General features: G+C 44.4%; 1 protein-coding gene and 1 non-coding gene across 2 annotated transcripts in view; one reads left to right on the top strand and one right to left on the bottom strand.

Annotated features, from left to right (window-relative positions):
• Positions 1-2,946: 2,946 nt before the first annotated feature.
• Positions 2,947-3,017, bottom strand: TRNAG-CCC (transfer RNA glycine (anticodon CCC)). The gene has a single exon. It is a non-coding gene; the product is annotated as a tRNA-Gly (tRNA).
• A 254-nt stretch (positions 3,018-3,271) lies between these two features.
• The window catches only part of ABCB9 (ATP binding cassette subfamily B member 9), a 47,263-nt gene continuing 29,800 nt past the window's right edge, over positions 3,272-20,734 (top strand). The window contains exons 1-4 of the mRNA XM_066603326.1: positions 3,272-3,331; positions 8,993-9,642; positions 11,678-11,792; positions 16,617-16,747. Of these exons, the coding sequence (XP_066459423.1) occupies positions 9,018-9,642; positions 11,678-11,792; positions 16,617-16,747 (871 nt within the window). The 5' untranslated portion in view covers positions 3,272-3,331; positions 8,993-9,017. The remainder of the gene's footprint in view (positions 3,332-8,992; positions 9,643-11,677; positions 11,793-16,616; positions 16,748-20,734) is intronic.

Genomic DNA, 20,734 nt, shown 5'->3' with positions numbered 1-20,734 from the left:
CAATCACACTTATCATCAAGCCATGTTTCCGTTATTCTAACTACATCGTAGTTTTCATCAGTCATTCTCGCTTCCAGCTCACCCACTTTGCCAATCAGATTTCTTGCATTCGTTGCCATACAATTTATACGGATGTTTTTGTTCTTTAAATTCATTTTGCTACTAATGGTACTAGTGGCTAATCTGTCAGTTCTAACTGTACTAACCCCACCCTCTGCTCAACCCACATTCCCATTACACAGCTTGATATCTACACTGTCTACCACCTTTTTCTCTTTTTGCCCTCCCCCAGTCCCTAGTTTAAATACCCCTCCAGCCTTCTAGCCATCTTCTCCCCCAGCATAGCTGCATCCTCCCCATTAAGATGCAGCTCGTCCCTACGGTAGAGCCTTTAGCCAACAGCAAAGTCAGCCCAGTTCTCCAGGAACCCAAACCCCTCCTTCTTACACCAACTCCGGAGCCACTTGTTTACCTTCCTAAGATCCTGCTACCTTTCTAGTGTGGCCTTAGGTGCAGGTAGTATTTCCGAGAAAACTACCCTGGAGGTCCTCACCCTAATCTTGGATCCTAGGTCCCTGAAATCATTTTTGAGGGCCCTCCAATGACCTCTAATTTGTTCATTGGTGCCAACGTGCACCATGACCTCTGGATCCTCACCAGCCCCTCCCAGTAATCTGTCAATCCAATCCACGATGTGTTGAACTCGAGCACCAGGAAGACAACACACTGTTTGACCATCGCGCTCTTTATGGCAGATTGCCCTATCTGTCCACCTTATAATTGAGTCCCCCACCACTAGGACCTGTCTAGCCTGCCCTGCGCTCCCCGTCCCCTTCTCACTGGAGCAGTAATCCCCCTGGCGTTCAGAGGGCATGTCGTGCTGCAGCGGTGCTGGCTCTATAATGGCTTCCCCCTCATCTGCCAACGTTACAAAGTCGTTGGGTTGTGCCAGTTCAGGACTAGCCTTCCTGGTTCTCTTCCCTCTACCCCTCCTTCTATCTGTCACCCAGCTAGCTGCCCACTTCCCCTGCTCTTCCATACTACCGTGAGCAGCAAACTCCTTTCCATGTTGTGAATGGATCTCAGTGTTGCCAGTCGCTCATTTAGATCCAGGATATGGGCTTCCAAATGTGCGACGGGCACACATCTTGCGCAACAGTATGCACCCTCTATCGGCTGATGAAGGACTGTATACATTGCACAAGTAACACACTTGATGACATTGCCAGGCATGAAGCTCATCCTAATGGGGATCTACAATTTAATTCTGGAAGTAGTGAATATAGACTAGATCATCCCAAACGCGCCTCCGCCCGTGCGCAACCGCTCACACTCCTCCGCCCGTGCGCAACCGCTCACACCCATCCGCCTGTGTGCAATCACTCACACTCCTTCACCCATGCGCAACTGCTCACACTTCTCCGCCCGTGCGCAACCGCTCACATTTCTCCGCCTGTGCGCAACACCTAACACTTTTTTTCCCCCTAAACGCTCACATACTTACCACTTGCTCTCGCTCAATCACGCAATTCTGCTTCACTTACACCTTACATACAGACACTTACAGTTTTTCTTCACTTACACACTCACACTCTTACACCCCCTCACTTATTCACAGACACACACTTATACCCAACAGACACACACACAGACTAAGACGCACACACAGACTCACACAGACACACAAAATATACTTATCCGCTCCTGTCAGCAGCTCCTCTGCAGCTCCGGTGATGTCACCTGCGGTCTCGGCGTCAGGGCTTCTCTCCCTGCAGCCGCACTCTCTGGTCTCCTGCTGCTGCGGTGATATTGTTGATCTATCCATATCAGATTTTTGCAACGCAGATTATGCCCATGTGAACAAGGCTTTATGATTGCTACATAGGCTTTATCACAGAGAAGCCTCTGTGTACTTTAGGAGTACCTGGAACAGGAACACCTGGAACAGCATTGGGGCAAACAGTTGTCACACAACATGATCATTTCTGAATGTGTCCCCTACACCTGGTTTCTTAAATTGAGCATGTTTCTTTTTACCCCACCAATATCTAGTTGTCTTCTTTATACAGTGGATTACTTAAAGGGATATTCCGGGTATTTTCTATTAATAACTTATCCTCAGACCATGTCATCAATAGTTCATCAGCGGGGTGCACCACTTGGGATTCCTGACAATCAGCTGATCCTCCGGCCCACTGTCAGGGCAGAGGGCCAGACATCCACATCGATGGTCAGGACTGGAAGTGTAATAGGAGGTATCACTTCTATTGATTTCAATGGAAGTGAAGCTGTCTGGTAGGCTGACTTCACAGAGGACGGAAATCTCACGGAATGATTGTACAGGAATTCTGCAACATTTCCACATCTGAAAGGCTGCTTCAAAACCAGCGCCATTTGGCTTGGGTTTTGACTCAGCTTTTCAGCCTGTATTCCGCTGTGGAAATCTCTCCCCATAGAGAGAAGAGTGTCCGCAGCTGAGATAGTGATACAATTAACATGCCGCGAATTTAAATTCCGCGTCGCATGTCAGTTTCTGCGTGGCTTGTCAGCAGCATGTGAACAAGATTTTTTAAAATCTCATCCACTTGAGAATACTCCTTTTTTAATCTGTAAATACTGTAGTGCCCCCACCACAGAGCCCTAGGTTATTGCCTATTTCTCCTCACCCTCATTTTTCCATACACATTCTCCACGACACATGCTATACTTTGATTACATATTGGCATTGCATCAGGCAGTATGGCACTATTAGTACTTCACACCCCATTGTGTAATACAATATACTGTCCAGTATTTAACTGCATAGCAGACTTGTATTCATCTCCCTCTCCGCTGTATAATCCAGCTGTATATAAGAACACATGCAGCTCCTATAATTAACAGATTTACGTTTTTGACGCTCTTTGGACGAAAGCGACTAATATGTAAAAAAAAAAAATACAATTTTGCGCTAGCCGGGACTCGAACCCGGGTCGCAAGAATGGGAATCTTGCATGATGCCCCTACACTACTAGCGCACATGGCGACAGAGTGTACTAGCCCTGGACTCGGCACTTGGGACTTGTACTGTGGAGCGGCTACCCTGGTCTGTGTAGGCGTGGCGTTGTGACGTCACCCGGCTCGCTGCTGCAGGTTCTACTGGGTGAGCGGCGTCCGCAGCAATAGGTGAGTAGCACCGCTGTCCTGTCTGCGCCGTCACAAGACCCTCCCCAGCGCTCGGCGTTATTAGCGCCTCGTCACCTATTATAGCATGTGTATGCAGTAGACGAATTGATGTAATAGAAGTTGAATCGTCATCGTTGCGTCTCTGTGAGCGGCATCCCGAGGGCAGGTGAGAACTGTAGCGCTGATCTCCAGAGAAGCGGCATCTCGGGTGCCTGAGAAATCTAGAATGCTTCTTCTAATTAAAAATGTATGTGGCTGCAAGTCACACGAGCCTGGAGGAAGGACATGTGCCCATCACTAGCAGCTGTGGGAAGACATCCCCAGGGGTGCTGAGCGACAGCTGCTGTGTACTCGGGAGCCCGGGGTACTGCTTACTAACCAGGGGAGTAGTGTCATGTGTGTGCATGTAGTAATGTCATGTATGTGCTTATAGCACTGCAGTAGTGTCATGTGTGTGCATGCAGTAATGTCATGTGTGTGCATGCAGTAATGTCATGTGTGCATGTAGAACTACAGTAATGTCATGTATAAGACTGTAGTAATGTCATGTATGAGCATGTAGAACTGCTGTAATGTATGAGTGTGTAGTAGTGTCATGCATGTGCATGTAGAACTGCAGTAATGTCATATATGAGCTTGTAGTAGTGTCATGCATGAGCATGTACTGCAGTAATGTCATGTATGAGCTTGTAGTAATGTCATGCATGTGCATGTTGAACTGTAGTAATGCCATGTATGAGCATGTAGTTCTGTTGCTGACACTCCTTTATCCTAGAAGTAAGAGTGTTGGGGCTCCCAAGTTCCTACTACTACCCGTCTGTCGGTTTCTTGCCTGCTTTGAGTAAAATTCATCTCTCTAATAGGAACATATGATTTTTAACCCCTTCACACCTCCAGTTTGCCTACTTAGGTATGGGAGTTTTAGGCTGGGTTTACACGGGACGGCTTGGCTGCACCGAAGAGCCGCAAGACTCAAAACCCGCAGCATTTCGCCGTGGGTTTTGGAGCGGTTCAGCTGCCGGCATTCCATTGTGGCTTTCTCTCCCCATAGAGTGGAGTGAGGCCGCAACAGCCATGCTGTGGCTGTCAATTCCGCGCCACAACGCCAGTTCCAACTGGCTTTGCTGCAACAGATTGGCCGCCCTATGTGGACGAAATTTTTGCAAAATCTCGTTCACATGGCTGGCTAATCCCAGGATTAGGAGCCGCGGGCGGATTTGCCGCATAAAAGTTCCGCACGGAATTTGCGCCACAAATCCCGTCCTCTGTGAATCCAGCCTTATGGCTGAGTACTTTTAATAAAACCCTGCAATTCTGTGCCTCAGGCTGTCCTGGTGATGAGATGACTTTACTAATTTGACAAAGAAGTGAAATATTGTGGTTTTTTTTTTTTATAAAAATGGCAAAAATGATGCCAAATATAAAGCATCTTAGCCTGGCTGGACGCATGTAACCTTTCACTCCAGGTGATGCCTGATTCTCTGCGCATACAGTATATTGTACAGCTAAGCTATGTTACAGGCCGCAGCAGTCTATACCAGTCTGCTGAAGAAGAGGCTCTGGGCTGGTTTATTACCAAATAAAGATCCATTTAACCCTCTTCTTTTTCCAAACACCTCTTTTTCGGAATGGTGCACCTTTAAAGGGGTTGTCTCGCGAAATCAAGTGGGTCTATACACTTCTGTATGGCCATATTAATGCACTTTGTAATGTACATTGTGCATTAAATATGAGCCATACAGAAGTTATTCACTTACCTGCTCCGTTGCTAGCGTCCTCGTCTCCATGGTTCCGTCTAAATTCGCTGGCAGCTTGCTTTTTTAGACGCGCTTGCGCAGTCCGTTCTTCTCCTTTCAGCACGAGCCGCTTCAGTGTGCTCCCCGCTACAGCTCTTCTGCGCATGCGCAGATGAGCTGTCACTGCTCGGGAGCGCGCTGGAGCGGCCATTCTGTACCATCCTCTGTTAGAGGAAGGTGCAGAGCCGCCCAGCTGTCCCAAGAAGCCGCCCAGCTGTCCCGCCGTCCTGCCGTCCAGGTAAGTGATGGGCCGGGGGGGCTGCTGCTGCGCCGGGGGCGGGCTGCGCCGGGGGGGGGGCTGTCGCTGCGATGAGGGGGCTGCCGCTGTTCCGGGGGGGGCTGCCGCTGTGACGGGGGGGGGGCTGCGCCAGTTACCTGCTGCCTGGCGGTGGGTGACTGGTCGGCCGTGTTCAATCCAGGGGTCCGGTCGGCGGCTGCGGGGCGTCCGGTTGTCAGGGAGACACAGCTGGTAGCGTCTCGGGAGCGCGCACGTCGGGAAAAGAGCTGGCGGCCATCTTGGGAAAATTTTTATAAGTTGCTGGAACTGTAAGTACAAACCAGCTAGAAAAGTCATTTACAGGGGGGCTTAGTAATGTATGCTTAATTAGGGGGACTGGGCAAAAAAAAAAATTCACTGCTTCCTCGAGACAACCCCTTTAAGGCCTTTTTCACACGGGAGGGTCAGATTCTGCGTGCGGGATTCCCGAAGCGGAGTTAAATCCAGTGTCCGGCCGGTGACCCCTGCGTACCTGCCCGGAGTCTTCTCTGCAGAGCCTTCTGTGCAGTGGATGTGCCACCGGCACTCTGTTGCGCAAGCACAGTAGCCGCTGGCGCTTTGCGATGACACAGATCCTGCGATACTTCCGCTGTGCTCACTGCGGAAGTGCCGCGGGACGGACAGCTTCCATTAACTTCAATGGAAGCCAGCCGTGCGCAGGCCGCACAAAATCGCAGCATGCTGCGATTTCTCACCCACGAGCATAAAATCGCAATCGATTTCCGCTCGTGGGCAGGAAATCGCGGATTGTCATTGCATGCTATGGGCTGGATTTGCTGCGGAATCCTGCTCCGGATTTCGCAATGCAAATCCGCCTGTGTGCAGGAGGCCTAAGCCAGTGGTTTTATAATTATGCTCCCATTTACTCACGCCCACTTCCAGTAAAGTGTCCACCTGGTTGGCAGCACCCCCACCTATTCCTCACATCCTTAAGCTGGCTTCACACGGGCGAAAAAAATCACGTTAGATTTGTGCATTACGAGACGCAGGAATATGAACCCCATTCTTTTGAATGTGGTCATATACATGAGCAATTTGTTCACAGGAATCAAATCACGGCACGTCCTTTCTTGGAGCGTGCTCTCACATCGCATCTCCCATTGTCCCTACACTAATATAAATGTATTACAGAAAGGGAAATATAAAACACAGGGAAGCAATCACTGAAAACGGCCATATACTTACCGATACAGGAGGGCTCTTTTTGAGGTGGAGAGCAGCCCGCCGAACTGATATGGCATAATTCATAGGTTACTAGCCTGCATGGTGCACTACATGTGTCAGAATGCTCTGGCACCCTTTATCTACTACTCTGTGTAGGAGTACACACTAAGCAGCCACCCCCTCTATATTAGGAAGTTGTGTGAGTGGCTGCCTCATCGGTGTCCTCCACAGGTGTAATTGGCTCCCTAGGTTGGCTTCCTGCATGCTGAGGGAGTTCAGATATCTGTCCTCCTGTATCAGTAAGAATATGGCCGTTTTCAGTGATTGTTTGTTTTCATATTTCCCTTTCTGTGATACATGTATGATTTTCTAAAATTAATTATTGTTGTTTTGGGGAAGCAAGGTGATCAGAAACCGGCTAATTTGAATTTAATTTTTTTATATCTGGAATTTTCCATGCTTGATAAGCAATGTATTATTTGATAGTATGGGTTGTTTTGGATGTACCAGTAGTGATATCAGTTATGTGTAGGGTTTTTTTTTTTGTTATTTTCATTTTTTTTTAATACTTAAAGTCTTTTGTAAGTGGAAAAACGTTTTACATTTTTTTTTCTTTAATAATGTTTAGATGTCAAGGTCAGCAATGACTGCGGCATGTGCGGGGTTAAACAGTGTAGATGAGTGATTAGATATGCAAGTCCTCATCATTTCTCTTCGTTTCTGGGAAACACATATATAACAATCGCAGAGCAAAAATGCTCTCTAAATGATGGGAGAAAATGGGTGATAAAATTCACAAAAATTCATGTCACCCCCTCCCCTGAGTGCTGCACTCACTAGAGGGTACCGGGTGAAGGAAGTGCTGACTATGCAAAGAATTTAGAGGTGAAGAGGACTGCTGTGGCCAGTGAAATCAGCTGACAGCCAAATGGAGGGGCGATTACTCCCTACTGATCCTCCTCGACCTCTCTGCAGCATTCAACACTGTTGACTACAAACTCCTCCTCAGTATGCTTCGCTCCATCGGCTTAAAGGACACTGCTCTCTCCTGGTTTTCCTCCTATCTAACTGACCACTCATTCAGCGTCTCCTTTGCTGGCTCTACCTCTCCTCCTCTTCCCCTTGCTGTTGGAGTACCCCAGGGTTCAGTCCTCGGCCCCCTTCTTTTCTCCATCTACACAGACCCTATTGGACAAACCATCAGGAGTTTTACCTCCAATACCACCTCTACGCTGATGACACCCAGCTATACACCTCTTCCTGTGACATCTCTGCACCTTTCCTCCAAAACATAACCGACTGTCTGTCCGCTGTCTCTAACACTATGTCCTCTCTCTACCTAAAACTAAACTTCTCTAAAACTGACCTACTGGTGTTTCCTCCCTCCACTAACCGACCTCCTCCTCACATCTCCATCTCTGTGTGTGGCGCCACCATAACTCCCACGCAACATGCCCGCTGCCTTGGGGTCATATTCGACTCCGATCTCTCCTTTACCCCCTACATCCAATCTCTTGCCCGAACATGTCAGCTGCACCTCAAGAACATCGCAAGAATCCACTCTTTTCTCACCATAGACACGCTAAAAACGCTTATTGTTGCCCTCATCCACTCTCTGCTCGATTATTGCAACTCGTTGCTGATCGGCCTCCCCTGCACCAGACTCTACCCTCTCCAATCCATCCTGAATGTGGCAGCCAGGCTCCTCTTTCTGTCCAGTCACTACTCGTACGCCTCTGCCCTGTGCCAGTCACTGCACTGGCTGCTCGTTAAATACAGAATTCAATTTAAACTCACTACCTTCATCCACAAAGCCCTCCACAGCACAGTGCCACCCTACATTGCCTCCCTCATCTCAATCCATCACCCACTCCGGGCACTCCGCTCTGCTAACGAAACTAGACTGCGCGCCCCTATAATTCGAACTTCTCATTCCCGCCTCCAAGACTTCTCCAGAGCAGCACCAGTCCTCTGGAACACACTACTAAAGGCTATCCGGGCAATCCAGGACTTTAGGCGTGCTCTAAAAACACACCTTCAGGGAGGCATACTGCATTCCCTAAACAAACCCCTCTGTACGCCATCTGATAACATGTTCCCTGACCTACTGACTGCAGTCCTTGCTAGCCACCATCAACTGCCCCTGCAGTCATACCGATTCTGCCATCACACGGCTAAATGTCTGATCATTGTCTGTGTATAGAATCCCTCACTCTCCACCTCGCCCTTCCATGCACATCTCCAGCCCCTTTAGCTTCTGTATCACCCCATTACTTGTAGTATGTAAGCTCGTTGGAGCAGGACCCGCACCCCTATTGTTTCCATCAACTGATTACTATGTAACCGCGGTTTTGTAATGTTCGTACTTGTGTCTTTCTGTATTCCCCTGTCTATGTAAGCGCTGCGGATTATGTTGGCTCTATACAAATAAAGATTATTATTATAGTCAAATTCCACACAAATAGTGTGGATTTTAACTTTGTGTCTTTTTCTGAAATACTTTGGATTTTGCTACAGAAAATCTGCAGTATTTCCGCTACATGTAAACATACCCTTAATATAATGAAAGATGTGTCATGTTCATTTACAGGAGTATCACAGAAGATGTACCTTACATGGTCTTAAAAGAAGCAGCTACAATGAATCCTCGTCATATTATAATTTGCACCCTCATATTCACAGCCTGTGACCTCACTATGTCCACCCTGTTGTACATATGCAGCTGTAAAAAGGCAAGTATTATTCAAGACATAATGCAATTTAATATATTTCATTCTATGCTGGATATCTGGGGAACATCTCTGCTGAGAGTCTGTATATGTCTTGGAGCTGTATTAGGAGTAGCATGGAATCAAATGGACGGTCCTCACAGGCTGCAGGCGTCCCTAATTCCTATGACCTTGGTGTGCTACCTCATTGCTTCTTATGCCATGATTAAGCTCTTGCTGTACTCTGAAGAGGAGAAACCTGTCCAAGATCCTTGGTTCTGGAGCCTTTTGGTGTGGACATGGGTATCCTCGGCTGTTACACTTTTAACATGGAAACAATTGGGTGAGATGATACCTTGCAGACAGGAGGGAAGATCTTATTCCGAAGTATTTGATGATCAGGAGGGCAGACAAAAACAGGATGCAGAAATTGAGATATCGAGATCAACTGTAGGAAGATTATTATCTTATTCTAAACAGGATTCTGGATATTTGTTGATTGCATTTCTCTTCTTGATTCTATGCACATTAGGTAAGTGACATTACAGCATGGTCTAATTTGTAAATTGAGAAATTAGTATTGTGATAGATACATATTCAGTATTTAATGGCTCTAAGTCTATAATTGAAATAAGCTAGGAACCATTAAAAGGCTGAAGTACAATATTGGAAATATGACAATAGCGTTGCATTACATATCACTGAGCTCTTTCAGTCAGTCTGATGCATCGAGAGGAATCATCTAGCAGCCAGACTAGTTCAAAGGGGTTTTCTGAGTTATTAATTTTATATGGTTTTAGGTCACCCATGCCCAAAAGTATATAAACTCACTGCAGCGCCAGTCCGACTTCATAACATCTGACAGGTGACGTCTCCCGGCTTCTAATGTAGAAGGTCTACGGGACATCCCTGTTGGGCCTTCTATTGTCTGCAGTGGTCACATGGGTAAACAACCCACAGGACCGCTGCAGTGCTTTTAAACAGAAGAGTGGAGGACCTATAGAGCATGGTGGGGTGGCATGGGTGCAGTGAGAGGTGAGTATTGTGTGTACTTATTCTGTATTCCGTTACCAATGACCTCAGAAAACCCCTTTAAAGATACTTGTCTTAAACAAGTTTTAGTATTTATATGTCACCCACCTTGGCATCTCTGACTGGCTGAGAAAAGTCAATAGTCATCCTATTTGCATGTAGTGTTCTCTTCACCTCAAGACTTGGGGTGCTATTTAGTGGCTGAAAATGCATCTAAAATACATAAAGCTGTGTGCTACAAATGCTGGGTATACATTCTAAGTATCGGGTTCCATTGCAAAAGTCGATATTCTCAAGGCCTAACAAATATTGCACTGTGCTTTTTGTGGTAAGATTTCTAGGAACATTTTCTAGAAGTATTTCTGTAAAACAAAAAACTTCATAAGCCGCTTTCCAGCAATAATGGCCTACTTTTCAACTGCTCCATTTTACAGTTTATACCTAAACGTAATCTACATAAAAATGGAGTCATTTTGCAAATACATTGTAATAATTTACTTGTATGGTGAGTTAGGGCCTCATGGTCCAGAGATGCATTCGCAATTCTTCTTGTCATTTTTGGAAGCAGTAGACACCTACTTAACCCTTTCCAATCCAATTTGAATCCTGGTTTTCCTAAGGGGCTTACTCTTTTCCTGCTGTTATACAATGGCGCTATATGCTGGCTAAAGTCAGTACTGCATGAGGTCACAGATTGGATAGGCTCCAACAGCAGAGAGGCTGGCAATATACAGTAAGAGAACCCCGACGGATGTCTTCCAACATCAGAGCTGTACAGCCTTAAATCATAATGTCTTTAGACGTCAGACAGTGGATTAGAAAGGGTTAATAGCTTAGCTGAGCTCCTTGAGGTACCTTTACATGGGGCAACTATCTGGGTGATTAATTCGTTTTCCCAAATCATATTTTCAGTTTATGGAATTGTGAATGCAGTTCTGGACTATAATACATGATTAGTTCAATTCCTAATCCATGGAATATAAGTAATGCAATTTATTGATAAAACTTTAGGTAGATTATATATGCAATCTATAACATTTTGTCTAAAGGTGGACATATGCTTTATGTATCAATTCTTTGCTTAGAATATCCACTTCCCGTTATGTTATTATATTGTATTAATGTTGATATTTATTTTTATTTTAAAAAGCAATTCCACCTGGAGTTGCAAGTCATTTCTACCACAAGCAGCTCAGAGTGTCAGTATGTAGAGTGGAAAAAGGGGCAACAATTCAGGGAAGCTCTTAGAAACCGTATTGGGCAGAAGATGCTTAAATTGAGACCTCTGCCTAATTAAATCATGATTGTGGGACAGGGCTTGATCTGGAACAGGAAAAAAAGTAATTTTCAGCTTTTTTTTTTTCTAAATTTTTCAATCCCCATTATTATTTTTTAATATAATTCGTATTTATCAATTCATTCACTATGGAATTGCTCTTTAAAACAAATTTTTGCGGCCAGGACCACAAACTGAAGCCTCTTGTTTGAAAAGGGGCCAGTTGTCAGTTGACAAATTCAGTTTTCCTTTATCACAGGAGAAATATTCAGTCCATATTACACAGGACTGGTCATAGATGGTATTGTCGTCCAAAGAAGTTTGAAGCAGTTTTCCAATGCGGTTGTAATACTAGCAGCCCTGGCTGTGGGGAGGTAACTTTCTAATCCTTTCTCTGGCGTGATAAGGTCTGAAAAATCATGACACAGTTTTTTATCTGTATTTTTGGGGGTTCCCTTATGTAAAGATTGCATTACTTGAAACTATAAATATCATAATAAATCTTTTCAGTATGTATGTGATATATGTATATGTGCTTGCGATGAAGATATCTGGGCATCCGGAAGATATGTAATTTTAAAATTAACCTGTCACCTAAATCCTGCTGTCCTTATTGTAGGCAGCATGGCTTAGTGAAACACCATAAGGAGAAAGATCCAGCTTACCCAATTAAAAGTACTTTAAGGCCGCCTGCAAACATTTCCGCCCGTGGAAGCTGCCATAGGATTGCGTTAACAAACGCAATCCTATGCAGATGGCCACGATTTGTCCAAGCGAAATCTCGCGCGGCAAACACATCGCAGCATGCTCTATTTCTGTCCGCACCGAAATCTCACTCCCCAGCCACTGGCTCCGGTCTGCTCATGTGCCGGCTGCCCGGCAGCCGGCACATCGAACAGCCAGAGCCGCGGGAGCAGGCGAGTACGTGCTGCTCTCTGCAGGGGCTCGGGTCGGGTCCTGCTGTGAGAATCTTCGCAGCCGGATCCGACCCGGCCATCTGCAGGCGGCCTAAAACTTGAGACTTGTTTATAAATAATTTAAATTCCATTATAATAGGAAACCACGATACAGGCACTCTACTGATGTTTTTCCTACACCTTAGTCATAGGTCATCAATAGCATAGTCCTGAACAAACCCTTCAAGCAGTGTCTTTGCCAACACCTTTTACATTTTTTCATTTAAAGGGAGTCTGTCAGCTGAAACATGCTGTCTAAAGTGCAGCCATCCTGTTATAGAGCAGGAGGAGCTGAGCAGATTAATATATAGCTTTATGGGACAATGTTCAGTATAACTTGTATTTTATTCATTTAAACTTCTGTACATTCTGAGCTGAACAGTCCAATGGGCGGTCCTATCAGTGAGTGACAGCTATTTTCTATTTACAGTCCTACACAGATCGCCTTCAGTCACTGGTAGGACTGCCCTTTGGACTCTTCAGCTCAGAATGTGCAGAGGTTCAAATTAATGAAATACAAGTTCTACTGAATTCTTCTGCATAAAACTATTAAATCAATCTTTTCAACTCCTCCTGCTCTGTAACACGATGCCTGTGATTTGGACAACATGTTCCAGCCGACAGAATCCCTTTAATTGTATTTGTACAAAGATATGTTAAACACAGTGTAGTTGTGTAGTTTATATCCTGCCATCCTATGTTGCCGCTTTTTCAGTCCAGTTTGGTTACAATATTGCATTGAGCTGAAACTGGGAGTCATTTGAGACAGACTATTCCCTGTTACTTTTTTGGCCTGGCATCCTTCAGACAGCTTTAGGCCCCCTGCATATGGGCGGAAATTCCGCGGCAGGATTTCCCACAGAATTTCCACCCGTGACCGCTGCCATAGGATTGCATTAGAAAAAGCAATCCTAGGCAGAGGACTCAATTTGACTGTGTGAAATCACACGCTGAAAACAAATCGCGACATGTTCTATTTCTGTGCACAGAAATGTCAGTGGTGATGGGCCGGCTCCTCTCTGCGCATGCACTGGCTGGCTGGCAGCCGGCACACAGCGCAAAGAGAAGACATCGGGAGCGGGTGAGCCGCAGGCCTCTGCAGGGGCAAGGGACCGCATCCTGCTGCGAAAATTCTTGCAGTGGGATCCGACCCGGCCGTCTGCAAGCGGCCTTACTGTTGCATTTATTCAGAAATCACTGGAAAAAGTCCATCCTTAGGCTCTTTTACACGAAAAAACAGATAGTTTGCACAAGTGAAGGATGACAGATTTTGCTCGTTCAGACAGTTTATACAGGCAGATAAATCTTTTACATTTTGTTCACTCGCTCGTTTACTCGTTCACATTCATTGTACCAGTGAATGACGAAAGGATCGCTGTTTATACACAACATACACAATTGTGTGAACAATAATTTTTATACTTGAATTAAAAAAACGAACAAGAAGTGAATGAATTCTCATTCATTGTTCAATCGTTTACACTGAACGATTATTGTTGAAATTCTCACGATTCAACAATTTTTTTTTTTGGACAATAATCATTCCATGTAAAAGGGGCTTCACTGATAAAAAGTTACGATTGAGCAGGTACAAGCACCAGTACCCAGCAGCATACATCAAAGGCAAAATGCTATATGAGGGAGGTAACTCAGCTGTAAAAGACTGATGAACAGCCACTCGCACACCTTCCATTCATTGGGGGGGGAACTGCTTAGTACCATACTTGTGCAAAATAAAGCTGGTATAGAATGTCAGTCACACAGATACATGCAGTGCACCATGCAGAATTACAGTTTATCACTAACGCCCATACTATTATGTCAAGCAGGCAGTCCCGCGTCTTCCCGCACAAAGCACTGACTTCCCGATTTATTTTTTTTTTATTTTATTTTTTTTCCCCCTAGCATCTCAAAGCTAGACTGCTTCTACAAAATGTATAATGTGAGGAATTATGATTTTGGAATAGATTTGATCCCTTTTTTGTGATCTGTTTGTAATGTTAGTGTAGGGACTTGCAAGTCGTAACAATCTTTGACCCAGGTTGCAAATCCGCATATTTTGGTCAAAATATCAACCCACTATAATATTTTAACTTACTATATGTGTCTTCGCAATAATTTATAGAATACAATTTATCAATAAATACAAAAAAACTGTTATGAGTTGTGTCCTAATCATTTATGAGTTAAGTTTTATATAAGATTCCTGGACAGACATAATTGCTAATAATAATTCCTGTAAGGTAGATCGCAAAATTAATTTACATGTAAACAGAAATCTTTAGAATTTGTAACAAATTGTTAGAGCATTTTGCTGGGATCTGTTGTACTACATGGTTTCCAGCAGCATGGCTCCACAGGTGGTGATTGATTGTGCTGGCTGGGTGTGAATTGCTCCAGCCAGCCAATCCCCCAGGTCTGCTGCTCATATATACCAGCTTCTCTGCTGTGGCTGCTGGTCTTCCCTCTATTTGTTCAGTGTGAACTGTGTCATGTTCCACCGTGTCTGTGCAGTTTGCCTTTCGTGTAGTGTGAACTGTGTCCGTCTGTGGACCCTTCATCATTTAGGATGCAGGCAGGTCCCTAGGTTCCAGCGCATGGTCGTCCCTGTCAGGACGATTGCCTCGACTGCAGGCAGGTTTCCTGGGGTTAGTTGTCTCGCTAGAGTAGGGACCCGCTAAACAACGAGGACCCATGAAGTATGCTTGCGGGCTTAAGTACCTTGGCCAAAATATGAATGAATACCCCATGCATCCTATAGTTATTCCATCTGGAATAACTTCCATGTGTGCAGGTACGCAGGTGAGTGTTTTGATTACTTGTCAGTATGGTTTGTTGGTTGGTTTATGTATGTCCGTGAGTATAAATTTCGTCTCGCAACTCTACATTTCTGTCTTGAGTTCGCCTGTCGGCGAGTTCTTTCTGATTCAGAGTTCTGTATTAATTTATGTCTATTTCAGTGTGCTGTATGAGTTCCTGAAGTGGACATAACACAAATGTATGCATTTGATGGCAGACTGCAAGACTTCAAATCTACTGTGTTCCTGGAGTTGGTTATGTGGAACAAAGGGAAATATAATATTTCAAATTCAAATCTGTCATAATTTATTTTTTAGAAAACCTAGCTATGTTTTCATGATCACGGGATTCGGCTGCTTTGTGTATATTGAGCACCAGATTGTCTGGCTTAGGGAACCACAGATTTCAATATTGGCTAAGATTGCAAAAATTTCACCCAAATGTTTTGTATGTATAGATTTGGAAAAATATGCTTTGGAACATGGTGTTTATATTAAATCACTAGGAATTTTCCATGAGCAGATATGATCTAATAAGTTATGTCCTGCATCTGTGCTTTTTTGTATTTAATTAGCCACCCCCTCTCACTTGACCAGGAGGAGGGTTAAAGGGGTCTGCTGGGACGCTTTAAAATCCCATACCATAAGATATACAGTGTCAGACACTAGGAGATGCAACCCAGCTTTGCAATTATGCCCAACATTTCTGCTTGCCAATGTCAACCAATCTAATTAGGCCGAATGCCCATGGCCGGTGTGATTCCAACTGTGAAATCTCGCAGTGGAATCAGAACCGGTGCCCAGCCAGAGACACATACTCACCGGTCCAGATCCGCCGCAAGTGTCTCAGCCGGCACACAGGCACGCATGTGCAGGGCATGACGCGCCAGCGATGACGTGGATTCACGGCGATTTCAAAATTGACATTTTGGAATCGCCGCAAATCGGACGGCTTCTATTGGAATCCGCGTAAATTCGCGGCAGAATAATGCAGCTATTAGGGTTTATTGAACATAATGACTCAGTCCTCACATGTAGGATTCTGCCGTGGATTTACACCGCGGAAAGAAAAATCGTTTCATGTTCTATTTTACCGTGTTTTTCCGCGGTGGGAGGTCTCCATTAATATAGTATTAATGGAGACCGTGGAAAAACGAATGTGGGGACTTTTCTGTTTATTCCTGCAGGATTCCTGCGGCATATAGCTGTGGGCATATCCCACTCCATCTATGGGCATGAGGTCCTTAGTATTACAGATTAAACAGTACATTATCTAACCTTCCCATCTGTTTATATTCTTTTAATTATCATTAATAAATCATGAGCAAGCATTTCATTACACCAATATGCTGTCATAATAATTTTTTTAGTAAGTTAACATGATGATGATAAAAAAAAAATCTTTATTTGGATAGATAACATAATTTTTATATAATTTTTTCAGCTCATTTTCTGCAGGGGTACGAGGTGGCCTTTTTGGTTATACATTTGCAAGACTAAATATCCGAATACGTAATCTTCTTTTTCGCTCCCTGGTATCGCAGGAAATTGCCTTCTTCGATGAGAATCATACAGGTCAGTATCTCTTGTTTGCAAAAAGGGAAAAGTAAAGGGGTATTCCAACATTTGGAAGAGAAATTTGAAGGAAGACTGCAGGGTTATTACACACCAAGCAACAGTATAATACTAATGGTATATCCTAAACTTTTATAATGACCTTTTTTCACTTTCGCCCTATTTGTCCTCCTCGGCGCACCAAGAGCAGGCTTAGCTTCAGCAGTAGCCCATGCTGGTAGCTGACTAAAGTTTCCATCATGCATTGCTGACATCTACTCCCAGTTGTTCTCCTCCCCTGTATTTCTCTGGCTGCTGAAGAGCAAGTCAACCCCTTCTTCTGCTTTACACATTGTGCTGCCTGACACTGAGCCTTGCACATTAGTTTACAGCTATACCCTCCTATAAGTCCTGGTGCTCGAACTGAGCATGCTCAACCAGCAAGCTGAAGTGGAAACATAGTTTATAACCATACACAGCAAGCTATAAATTGTTTTGGTCCAGTATACCATAGACATTCAATAAGAGTAAAAAGTATAGTATACAGGAATACGTTTCCACTTCTACACACGTTCCCCAAAATGTCTGTCAACGAGGCTGCCTTCACCTGAATTAAAAACCAATGTATATGTATATTTTATTTTAACCTAATAATGGATTTGATGGTATTATTTGTGTTTTACTTTCTTTTTAGGAGAATTTGCATTTTATGTGCACAGAGTTTGTTTTTGTTTTATAGCTTTCAGACAAATATTAGCTTGTGTACAAAGCTTAGAATCATAGAATGCTAGAGTTGGAAGGGACCTCCAGGGTCATCGGATCCAACCCCCCCGCTCAGTGCAAGATCACTGAATCAACCCAGACAGATATTTGTCCAGCCTTTGTTTGAAGACTTCCGTGGTAACCTGTTCCACTCATTGATCACCCTCACTGTCAGAAAGTTTTTTTCTAATATCTAATTTGTGTCTCCTCCCTTTCAGTTTCATCCCATTGCTTCTAGTCTTTCCTTGTGCAAATGAGAATAGGGCTGATCCCTCAGCACTGTGACAGCCCTTCAGATATTTGTAGACAGCTAGTAAGTCTCCTCTCAGCCTTCTTTTTTGCAAGCTAAACATTCCCAGATCCTTTAACCGTTCCTCGTAGAACATAATTTGTAGACCGTTCACCATTTTGGTAAATCTTCTCTGAATTTGCTCTCGTTTGTCCATGTCTTTTTTAAAGTGGGGTGCACAGAACTGGACACAGTATTCAGATGAGGTCTGACTTAAAGGGGTTGTCCCGCGCCGAAACGGGTTGTTTTTTTTTCACCCCCCCCCCCCCCCCCCGTTCGGCGCGAGACAACCCCGATGCAGGGGTTAAAAAAGATCACCGGACAGCGCTTACCTAAATCCCCGCGCTCCGGTGACTTCTTACTTACCTGCTGAAGATGGCCGCCGGCATCTTCTCCCTCGGTGGACCGCAGGGCTTCTGTGCGGTCCATTGCCGATTCCAGCCTCCTGATTGGCTGGAATCGGCACGTGACGGGGCGGAGCTACACGGAGCCCCATTGAGAAAAGCAGAAGACCCGGACTGCGCAAGCGCGTCTAATTTGGCCATTAGACGGCAACCATGGAGACGAGGACGCCAGCAACGGAACAGGTAAGTGAATAACTTTTGATAACTTCTGTATGGCTCATAATTAATGCACAATGTACATTACAAAGTGCATTAATATGGCCATACAGAAGTGTATAGACCCACTTGCTGCCGCGGGACAACCCCTTTAAGAAGATTAGAGAGTGGTTAATTACCTCACGTGATCTAGACTCTATGCTTCCCCTACTACATCCCAGAATTGTGTTTGCCCTTTTTGCTACTGCATCACATTGTTGACTCATGTTCAGTCTATGATCTATTAGTATACCCAAGTCTTTTTCACATGTGCTGCTGCTTAGCCCAATTCTTCCCATTCTGTATGTGCTGTTTTTATTTTTCTTGTGCAGATGTAGGATTTTGCATTTCTCCTTGTTAAATACCATTCTGTTGGTCGCCGCTCACTGTTCAAGCTTTTCTAGATCTTTTTGAATACTCTCTCTCTCTTCCCTAGTGTTAGCTATCCCTCCTAGCTTTGTGTAGTCAGCAAATTTGATCAATTTCCATCAATTCCCTCCTCCAGGTATTTGTGCAGAAATTTGAGACTGTTCTCCTTACTGTGCCGGCCCTTCCCCTTTTTTGAAAAGTGCACAGCGGTTGTTGTGAGGGCGCGTGTTCACCCTGGACTAACAGATTTATGTATAATTTATGCCAGAAACTTGTGTAAATTCTACAAAAAATGTATATCCGCTCAGACTTGGCGTACATTTCTTTCTAGGCACACGGGGCTGCTGGGTATGCAACTCACACATGCTTTCACCTCTTTATCCATTCAGCACACTGTGTGCCTGGGAAAATTGTTCTAAGCACAGCTCAGGACATACTGGGCTTGGTAAATTTTTCCTATAGAATCTATTTCAACTGACACCGGTGCGCATTTATTAAAGGATTTATGCCAGTTTCTGTGTTTAAAAAAAAAAGTCCCAGATTTTTGTGCAAACTTTTGCGACATCTTCCCGTTGTGTCGTTCCCACCACCTTTTCTGAACAGCAGCAGATTCTAAAGCCACAATATAAATGTATCACAGGGAGGTAAATATAAAATAAAAAATCACTGAAAACAGCCAGATACTGTAGGGTAGATACCTGCATCCCCTCAACATACAGGCAGCTAAACTGCCAAATGAGGGAGCCAATTACACCTGTGCTGGACACCGATGAAACAGCCACTCACACAGCCTCTTAATATAGAGGTTGCTAGGTGTATACTCCTGCACAGAGTAGATTCAAAGTACCAGACCTTCTGATACATGTAGTGCACCATGCAGACTACCATCCTATTAATGACACCATAATAGTTTGTCAGTTTAGCTGCCTGCATGTTGAGAGGATTCAGCAACTGCCCTCTTGTATCAGTAAGTTTCTGTCCGTTTTCAGTGATTTTTTTTTTTTTAATTTTTTTTTTTTTACTTTATATTTTCCTTTCTGTGATATATTTATATTGGTGTAGAGACTCCCAAGACTCGAGGAGCCTTGACGATTGGCTTGTGAGCTCAGGTTTTTTGGCCAAAATCCAACTAATACCTCGCATTTATAACATATTACTCACATGCAGTGCGGCTTTTAAACACTGGGGGAGCCCAGGGTGACAGTACCAAAGTGGTTCTCTTTTTGAGGTGCGGAGCAGCCCGACGAACTATTATGCCGTAATTAATAGGTTGCTAGTCTGCATGGTGGACTACATGTAACAGAAGGTCTGGCACTTTGTATCTACTCTGTGCAGGAGTATATGCCAAGCAGCCACCCCCTTCTATATTAAGAGGCTGTGTGAGTGTCTGTTTCATCGGTGTCCAACACAGGTGTAATTGGCTCCCTCATTTGGCAGATTAGCCGCCTGTATGTTGAGAGGATGCAGCTATCTGCCATCTTGTATCAGTAAGTATCTGGCCTCCTTCAATGGAAGTGTTTAAACACAGGCTGGACAGACATCTGTCTGGGATGATTTAGTGATCCTTCATTGAGCACGGGGTTGGATCCGATGACCCTGGAGGTCCCTTCCAACTCTACCATTCTATGATTCTAAGCTTTGTACACAAGCTAATATTTGTCTTAAAGCTATAGCTGTGAACTGGAAATGTAACATTTGATCATTTTTCTGTATCACATACTTCAGAAACTGTTAGATTGTTGTGACATTTTTGTGATTGATAGAAGCTTTGAAATGTCCCTGATTGTCTTGATGCTACATCTAGTGTCCATTTAGAGTGCCTTTATCTGTTATTCACTGAAGCATCATTTACGTTTTAGACTAAAGGCCCATTTACACACAACGATTATCTCTCAAAAGATGTATTTTGAGTGACTTTTGAGCGTCAATTGTTGTGTCATTTACAGCGCAAGATGATCGCTCAAGATGAGTGATCACCTTGCACTGCGA

The sequence above is a fragment of the Eleutherodactylus coqui genome, chromosome 5, assembly GCF_035609145.1.
Source record: "Eleutherodactylus coqui strain aEleCoq1 chromosome 5, aEleCoq1.hap1, whole genome shotgun sequence".
NCBI lineage: Eukaryota > Metazoa > Chordata > Amphibia > Anura > Eleutherodactylidae > Eleutherodactylus > Eleutherodactylus coqui.
This window is presented reverse-complemented; position numbering and strand designations above follow the sequence as displayed.